Source organism: Lacerta agilis, chromosome 8 (genome assembly GCF_009819535.1).
Source record: "Lacerta agilis isolate rLacAgi1 chromosome 8, rLacAgi1.pri, whole genome shotgun sequence".
NCBI lineage: Eukaryota > Metazoa > Chordata > Lepidosauria > Squamata > Lacertidae > Lacerta > Lacerta agilis.
Window position 1 is genome coordinate 77,205,358 of NC_046319.1, and position 8,788 is coordinate 77,214,145.

At 49.3% G+C, this 8,788-nt stretch overlaps 2 protein-coding genes across 2 annotated transcripts; both read right to left on the reverse strand.

Annotated features, from left to right (window-relative positions):
• Positions 1-6,428: 6,428 nt before the first annotated feature.
• Positions 6,429-6,818, reverse strand: LOC117052053 (adenosine receptor A1-like). The gene has a single exon (XM_033158780.1). The coding sequence runs from the start codon at positions 6,774-6,776 to the stop codon at positions 6,429-6,431; it is 348 nt and encodes a 115-aa protein (XP_033014671.1). The 5' UTR covers positions 6,777-6,818.
• Positions 6,819-7,431: 613 nt separating this feature from the next.
• On the reverse strand, positions 7,432-8,788 carry LOC117052054 (adenosine receptor A2b-like). Its single transcript, XM_033158781.1, has 2 exons — positions 8,129-8,788; positions 7,432-7,443 (listed from the first exon to the last, which is right to left on the reverse strand). Exons 1-2 carry the CDS (start codon positions 8,786-8,788, stop codon positions 7,432-7,434), a joined length of 672 nt encoding a protein of 223 aa, XP_033014672.1.

Here is an 8,788-nt window from a genome sequence, read left to right on the forward strand (position 1 = left end):
ACAACAACTGCAGGGAAGGGATGCTTCTGCATCAATTTGCCAGCATCAACATATCATCATATATTCTTTAAAAATCTGATAGCATCCTTGATGCGTGTTGTAACGGTAAAGGGACCCCTGACAGTTAAGTCCAGTTGCGAACAACTCTGGGGTTGCTGTGCTCCTTGCTTTACAGGCCGAGGGAGCCAGCGTTTGTCCACTTCCACAGACAATTTTTCCGGGTCATGTGGCCAGATCAGCTCACAGAAACGCCGTTTAACTTCCCGCCAGAGCGATACCTATTTATCTACTTGCACTGCATGCTTTTGAACTGCTAGGTTGGCAGGAGCTGGGACCGAACAACGGGAGCTCACCCCGTCGCAGGGATTCAAACCGCCGACCTTCCGATCGGCAAGTCCAAGCGATGACTGTTGTAAAACCACACAAATAAACTGACCATTACAATTTATTATTACCGCAATTTATTTATCTGCTGCTGTTTGGGCTCCCAAAGCTTTGAACAGAGTAGTAAAACAAAATGAGCAACGGGGCACAAGAAAGTGCCATAAATCAGTCATCAAGCCAAACAATATAAGAGCTGAATCGCAACGGAATAAAAGCCCTCCCAAGCTAGAAGATTAAAGGTTGTGCTCCCCAACTGCGCATCCTACACACCTGGGGGCTGGAAACTTGAACAGACAAATCTTCTGTTTTTTTGTTTGTTTTTTAATACAAAATTGAGCTAGAAAAATGTTTCCCCAAGTTCAATTTCTGCATTCACATCAGATGCACCACCACTGAGCTGCAGCCTTTTCCCTTTGCCTCTTAAATGTAACTCTTCATAAAACATGACGCTTTGGGGCTGTTCTTCCTGTAATCCCATGTTTACTGAGGCTAACGGGATTTACAGTCTGAACTATCTGGGAGGGCACCAGGTTGAGGAAAGCTGGGATTGTTCCTAAACCCCAAAGCTGCCTCCTTGTTGTGCTGATGGCTATGCCTGGTATCTATTCCTCTCTACTGTGCGTGCATCTCTTTCTCTCCCTGTGTCAGCATGAGCTCATTCCTTAGGCCCAGCTGGCTTTCCCTTCCCCTCCCAGCCCCCAGGTGAAACCCTAACCCTCTCCAGCCTCTGAAAGTGACTTTTGTCTTCCTTTGATACAGGGCAAACCTTTTACCGCCTAGTGCGTCCTACGAGCTGTGTCTTACAGAACTGCCGCATTGCTTAAAAACAAATTTACTTAAAGTATCAGTTTCTCCCCTAGGGGCGGGCAATCAGTTGACGGGGCACAGCAGCAAAAACCTGCTGCTACACTGGGGAATTTTATACAGGGACAGATGGACGAATCGCCAGAAGGTGCCTGGCAGGAAAAGACCAGGCTACTTGGGGTGCCCAGTACATTTTTCAGCTTGGTAGATATGGAGGAAGGGATTTGAGAAGAGATTTCAGGCTCATAGGCACTGCATTGAACGAGTAGTGCAGAGGCCCATCAAATTAAGAAAGACTTGGGCTATTGCTCAGGTCTTAAAAACTAACCACTGCTCCCTGAAGACGAAACACAAAATAGGCACCTCAGAATTTTGGAGGTCAGCGGGAACTGTTAACAAGCTGGAAATGTTAATTAATTACATGTCTGAATCTGGTGGATTTTGACATTCACAGGTGAGCTCTGATGGTTCCAGGTTTTTTCTTACATGTCTGAATAATGGATGTTCTGTTGTGCTTTCTGGATGCAACATTCCAGTAAATGCTAACTGCTGAATTCCGAAACTTCCCAAAGCTGATCCATTAAGTCAGCCGCACCACTCTGTTCTAACGCTCCCAACTCAGATTCTGCACCTGAAGCCGTAAAGGATGACGGGAGGGGCGACGAGAGGATGCTGATCTCGAAGGATGCTGAGCATGATTTGAGCCGCTTATCACTCAAGAGCCTTCCGCATTGGGGAAAAAGGTGGTAGTTGTGCAGCAGGAAATGGTAGCTGGAGTCTGGGAGCAAAAACTGGCTCCTCCGCATTCAGGACATTTCTATCAAGAGACTCGAGGTGGGATAAATAGAGTCACCAGCTTGTTTCCTATCCAGCCACTGATGAAACTCTGGCTGTGCCTGCTTACTTTCAGCAATGCCCCTCAGGCGTTCAGAGTGGTCTTTGGCAATCCCTGGTAGCCAAGTAAGATGGTCTTCCATGAACACGGTCTTAATAGTGAGTCCGTAAGTGCCTGTGGAGGCCAATTCTAGATCCACACATCCTTCCACAGTGGGGACATGGTGTTTCCGGGTGGGAGTTGATCACGGTGAGCTTTTGCCAAGTGTGCCTTCCTCTTAGCACATTTCTCCCTTTCGTCCCGAGTTTGAGCGTCTTCAAAGTCCATCCAGTAGCACCTTTGTTGTTGTTCAGTCGTTCAGTCGTGTCCGACTCTTCGTGACCCCATGGACCAGAGCACGCCAGGCACCCCTATCCTCCGCTGCCTCCCGCAGTTTGGCCAAACTCATGCTAGTCACTTCGAGAACACTGTCCAACCATCTCATCCTCTGTCGTCCCCTTCTCCTTGTGCCCTCCATCTTTCCCAACATCAGGGTCTTTTCCAGGGAGTCTCCTCTTCTCATGAGGTGGCCAAAGTACTGGAGCCTCAACTTCAGGATCTGTCCTTCCAGTGAGCACTCAGGGCTGATTTCTTTAAGGATGGATAAGTTTGATCTTTTTGCAGTCCATGGGACTCTCAAGAGTCTCCTCCAGCACCATAATTCAAAAGCATCAATTCTTCGGTGATCAGTCTTCTTTATGGTCCAGCTCTCACTTCCATACATTACTACTGGGAAAACCATAGCTTTAACTATACGGACCTTTGTCGGCAAGGTGATGTCTCTGCTTTTTAAGATGCTGCCTGGGTTTGTAGCACCTTAGAGACCAACTAAGTTTGTTCTTGGTATGAGCTTTCATGTGCATGCACACTCATACCAAGAACAAACTTGGTCTCTAAGGTGCTACTGGAAGAAATTTTTTATTTTTTATTTTGTTTTGACTATGGCAGACCAACATGGCTACCTACCTGTAATTCAAAGTCCATGACACTTTTGGTAAAGGCTGTTCTCCAATTGGGGCTCTCGCAGGCCAGTATTTCCCAGTTGTCAGTGTTTATACTACATTTTTTTTAAATTTTGCCTTGAGAGAGTCTTTGAACCTCTTTTGTTGACCACCAGCATTACGCTTTCCATTTTTAAGTTTGGAATAGTTTTGCTTTGGAAGACGATAATCAGGCATCCGCACAACATGACCAGTCCAACGAAGTTGATGTTGAAGAATCATCGCTTCGACACTGGCGATCTTTGCTTCTTCCAGTACACTGGCATTAGTTCGCCTGTCTCCCTAAGTGTAAATTTTTTCGGAGACACCACTGATGGAATCTTTCGAGGAGTTGCAGATGGCGTTTACAAGTGGCCCATGTTTCACAAGCATACGTGTTTCACAAGCATACAGTATGCGTCATGGAGCAAGTGCACTCTGGACTTGCAAACAGGCTGTGGGTGGAGGTGGCCAAAGGGGAGACCACCCTGACTGCAGATTCACATATATCCGATATGCAGATGGTGTAAGTTACTTCTGCACATCTATGGAAATCAGTGATTAGCAGACTTCCTGCAAATGATCCTGGGCCTGAGGCAATGGATACCTTTCTCAACAGCAAGGTGTTGCTCTGATTTGCAAGGTAGTGAATAAGCCTTTCGGAAGTGTTTCAGAGTCCCCTGTTAAAGCAGGAGGCTCTGGCCAATCTCCTCGATGTCTCTCTTCTCTCCCCGCAACATCCCACCCCCTCCCCCAGCCAGCCCGGCCATCCATCCATCCAGGCAGGCAAAGAGATCCAGCTCAATATTGCAGCTCAGGTTTAGCGCAGGACGGGGCTCCAATTTCAACAAGTCAGGTTTCTGCAGAGGCGACAACCGATGTTCAGGAAACGGGGAGACGGCGGAGTCCTGATGATTAATTCAGGACGAAAAGGAGAGGAGGCTGATAAGGAGAAGCTTGATAACTGCTAGGTCCTGGCTGAACCCATCGATACCTTGCCAGCTTGAAGCCCGAAGCACTGGAGAAGACCATAAGAAGAGGGTCAGGCCAGTGGCCCATCTCATCCAGCATCCTGTTCTCAGGTGGCCAAGCAGCTGCCTCTGGGGACCTGGAGCACAAAACCAGCCTCTCAGCTTGTAGTCCCCAGAGACTAGAATTGGGAAGAATCACTCTCCTCTGGCAATGCAGGTGCACGACAGCCATTGCGGCTAGTATCCATCAACAGCCCTCTCTTCCTCCATGAATTTATCTAATCCTCTTCTAAAGGCATCCCAGTTGGCAGCCGTGGCTGCCTCTCGCAGGAGCGAATTCCACAATTTAACCCTGCACAGCATGAGGGAGAACTTCCTTTTATCTGTCCTGAATCTTCCAACCTTCAGTTTGGATGTCCCTGAGTTCTAGAATTATGCGAGAGGGAAAAACCTCTGCCTACTTTCGTCATGCCATGCGTAGTTTTTATGCACTTAAGCAGAAGTTTAATAATAATAATAATAATAATAATAATAATAATAATAATAATAATAATAAATTTATACCCTGCCCTGTTTTTACATGAATAGAATGAGTCCCTTTTATTTAAAATGCATCTCTGGGTTATTTGTGGGGCATAGGAATTCGTTCATATTTTTTTCTTTCCGAAATATCGTCTGGCCCCCCACAAGGTCTGAGGGACAGTGGACCGGCCCCCTGCTTCCTCTCTTCAGGAATTAAAAGTGGTGATGGGCAGGATGGGGAATGAGGAATTAAATGTATGCAAAGTCTTGGAGCACCCTCTTGTGGAGAGCGTACATACCAAATCTCATGCAGCAACTGGTTTATAAAATTAATGAAAAATGGGAAGGGAGTTGGTGCCAACCCCCCCCCCAATAATCCTAGCCGCCGCCCCCCCCCAGCACTCAAATCAAGGGACTTGTCCAGTTAAAACAATTTCAGATGGAAGACCTTCCCACAGCACACAATACATGTGCTATGTACCAATAGCAAAACACATATATTCTGAAGTAGCTGAAACAGCCCAACCTGTCCTCAAGGGGGATAGGAACTTTGGAGGAACTTCCAAGCTTTGCATAAGTCTTTTGGGGGAGGGAAACCCTACGGTGGGGGGTTTTAGAAACCCAAAAACACATAATAATAATAATAATAATAATAATAATAATAATAATAATAATAATTTATTTATACCCCACCCATCTGGCTGGTTTTCCCCAGCCACTCTGTGCTGGCTTCCAACAGAATATTAAAATACAATAGTCTATTAAACATTAAAAGCTTCCCTAAACAGGGCTGCCTTCAGATATCTTCTAAAAGTCTGGTAGTTGTTTTTCTCTTTGACATCTGGTGGGAGGGTGCCACTACCGAGAAGGCCCTCTGCCTGGTTCCCTGTAACTTGGCTTCTCGTAGTGAGGGAACTGCCAGAAGGCCCTCGGCACTGGACCTCAGTGTCCGGGCAGAAAGATGGGGTTGGAGACGTTCCTTCAGGTATACAGGACCGAGGCCATTTAGGGCTTTCAAGGTCAGCACTAACACTTTGAATTGTTCTCGGAAATGTACTGGGAGCCAATGTAGGTCTTTCAAGACCGGTGTTATGTGGTCTCAGTGGCCGCTCCCATTCACCACTGGCGACTGAGCATGCCCAAGGGACATGGGATGCAATTGATTGTTGTGTAAGGAACAAAATGGAATTAAATGGAACGGAGTGTCCAGGAAAGGGTATGACTGGCCTGGCTGGAACCCTGACCTGGGGTGTTCTTAGGGATGGGAGGGGAATTTGAGTCACTTCACATTTAAATGCAAGCTTGTACTTTCTGAAATGTGGGCTGAAACCTAGCTATTCTTTGAAATTTGCAATTCTCTGAATTTTGCAATGCAAAAAGTCACATGGCACAAAAATACCCCTATCAGGGCCGAGTGTGCATATTAAGGCACAGGTGAGCTACAGTGATGTTCCAAAATGCATTATATTAAGGGAAATCACCTTGCAGAAACACACCTGTTAGGGATAGGTGCATACAAATATGTACACGCAAGGGAAATGTTCACTAAAATGCTGGTGAATTTTCATGAGGACTTCTTAATGAAAAATGCTAGCTGTTGTGGAAGTGTAGAGAGCAGAATTTAAGGTGGGAAAGATTAGAAACGGAGTGAAATTCGACACCTTCGCCTATCTGTGTTCTGTACTGCAGCGCAGGTGGACGGTTCCATCAGGAGGTTGTAGCGGAGGCTGGTCCATCAGGGTGTACGGGGGCACTGCCCCACCAACCTCAGCCACCCTCAGCCAACCCCCTACTTGCCTGCCTCCCTGCGTACAACCTGCCATCGGCTCTGGCGCCACCTGCTGTCGGCCTCCTGCCTTCCACCCCCGCCAGCCTCAAGCTGAGGCGCTGCATTCACTTCCCCGGCAAAGAGAGATTCCGAAGAGGAACCTCCGAGACATTGGAAGGCGTTATCCTGGATGCGGAGAAGGAATCTGTGGCGGAGGAGGAGCAGATGCCCGAAAAGGCCCTCTCGAAGGCTTTCCGGAAGGACCTCATGCGGAAGACGTAGATGACCGGGTTGATGGCGGAGTTGGCGTGCGAGAGGATGATGGCGGTCAGGATGAGCTGGTCCGGGATGGGGCAGGTGGGGCACAGCAGCATGACTGTGTTGAGAATGTGGACCGGGAGCCAGCAGGCGGTGAAGAAGAAGAGGATGATGAACAGCGACGTGGCTGTCTGCAGCTCTTTGCGGACAATCATCCGGCGCCTCTCCTGGGCGCTGACGTCCACCTCCCCCTCGGCTACCTTAATAATAATAATAATAATAATAATAATAATAATAATAATAATAATAATTTATTATTTATACCCCACCCATCTGGCAGGGTTTCTCCAGCCACTCTGGGCGGCTTCCAACAGAACGTTAAGATACAATAATCTATTAAACATTAAAAGCTTCCCTAATTAAAGCTCTCCACATCAAATGGGGGGCGGCGTTTGCATGGTCGCGCGCAGCCCCCTGAATTCCTGGTCGACACCTGGTAGTTCGGCTGGCTGCGCTCTCCCTCAAAAGGGTTACCTGGGGTCTCCGCCTACCCCAGTTAACTTTCCAATCCAGCCTGGGGGAGGCGTTGCCAAGGGATTGGCCAGGTAAGGGGAGGGACCTCCCAGCCCACACAATAGAGGGTGTAGCTTACCTGGGAAGCAGCATTCGGCTCCAGAGCTTCTCCCACCCTCCACTCCCTCAATGAACACTTACTTTGCAGGTTAACCTCTTTTCCACAGGCACACAGGTGCTGCTATGTCAAGGCCACTGTTGAAGGGATGGAAAGGAATTCCCCTGCATTGGCAGGTTTCACCTTTCCCGTAGCAATTCATCACAACTTTGGCGGTTTCAGACCTTGGGCGGAATCTTTTAGTCATCTTCCTAAATGTGGGGGGGGGGGGCATGGGGCGGTGACTCCATGCCCCCAGTGTGGCAGCGATAACAGGGTTCCCCGTTAAAGGGGTATTGGGGAGAGGCGTTGGCCATATGCCAAGAGGTTGTCATTGCTCTCCCCCACCTGTGGCGGCAAAACGGGGCGGGCTCTCTGCTTGGAAATATGTTCTCCAGAGCCAGCCCAATCCCCACGTTTCCCAGATCCCTGGCTGGGGGCTGGGAAGGATAAACGCCCAATGCCTGAGCCAAGGTCTCCCTACATCTGAATCTTAATAAAGTTGTGGCCAATTTTAATCCCACAGCACGTTATCTTGTGTCATTATTCCGCTCGGGGGTTCCCTAGGGTTTGGGGGACTCCGCCTGTCCACGCAAACAGGGCTGCCTTCAGATGTTTTTTAAAAGTCTGGTAGTTGTTTTTCTCTTTGACATCTGGTGGGAGGGCGTTCCACAGGGCGGGTGCCACCACCGAGAAGGCCCTCTGCCTGGTTCCCTGTAACTTGGCTTCTCGCAGGGAGGAAACCGCCAGAAGGCCCTCGGAGCTGGACCTCATGGTCCGGGCAGAATGATGGGGGTGGAGACGCTCCTTCAGGTATACTGGCCCGAGGCCATTTAGGGCTTTAAAGGTCAGCACCAACACTTTGAATTGTGCTCGGAAACATACTGGGAAACGTACCTTGCGGATTTGCTGCTTGACCTCCAGGAAGATGCGCCCGTACAGGACCATCATGACCAACAGAGGAGCCAGCATGCAGGCCATGAAGTTGAAGTAGACCATGTAGGTGTTTGTGATGATGTCATTGAAGAGGCACTCGCCGCTGGCCGGCAAAGGCTTGTGCCAGCCCATCATGGGCAGGAGGCCGATCAGAAGAGCCAGCACCCAGGATGCCAAGATCGCCAGGAGGGAGTTGAGGGGGCTCATCCAGGATTTGTACTGGAAAGGCTTCAGGATGGAGATGTACCTCTCGACGGCGATGGCCAGCAGCCCGAAGACGGAGGCTTGAGTCAACACCAGCAGCATGCACAGCATCAGGAGGCAGAGCTGAGACCGGTAGCGGGGCAAACCCAGGTTGGTAAACTGGGCAAAAGGGATGGCCACCAACCCAACCAAGACGTCCGCCACGGCCAGCGAGACGAGGAAGTAGTTTGTGACGTCGGCCCGCAGCTTCCTGCTCTGTAGGACGACGGCGCAGATGAAGACGTTGCCCACGATGGAGAACAGCGCGATCAGGCTCTCGCTCAGCAAGTAGGGGATGTCCAGGGCGGGAGGCGACGTGGCGTTCGCGGCTCGGAGGGGCTGCTGCAGCATGGACGGCAAATGGTCATAGGCAGCCAT

Excerpts from the sequence above, each read along its gene's own strand:
- LOC117052053 (XM_033158780.1), bottom strand. The coding sequence starts at position 6,776 with ATGATTGTCCGCAAAGAGCTGCAGACAGCCACGTCGCTGTTCATCATC.
- LOC117052054 (XM_033158781.1), bottom strand. The coding sequence starts at position 8,788 with ATGGCTGCCTATGACCATTTGCCGTCCATGCTGCAGCAGCCCCTCCGA.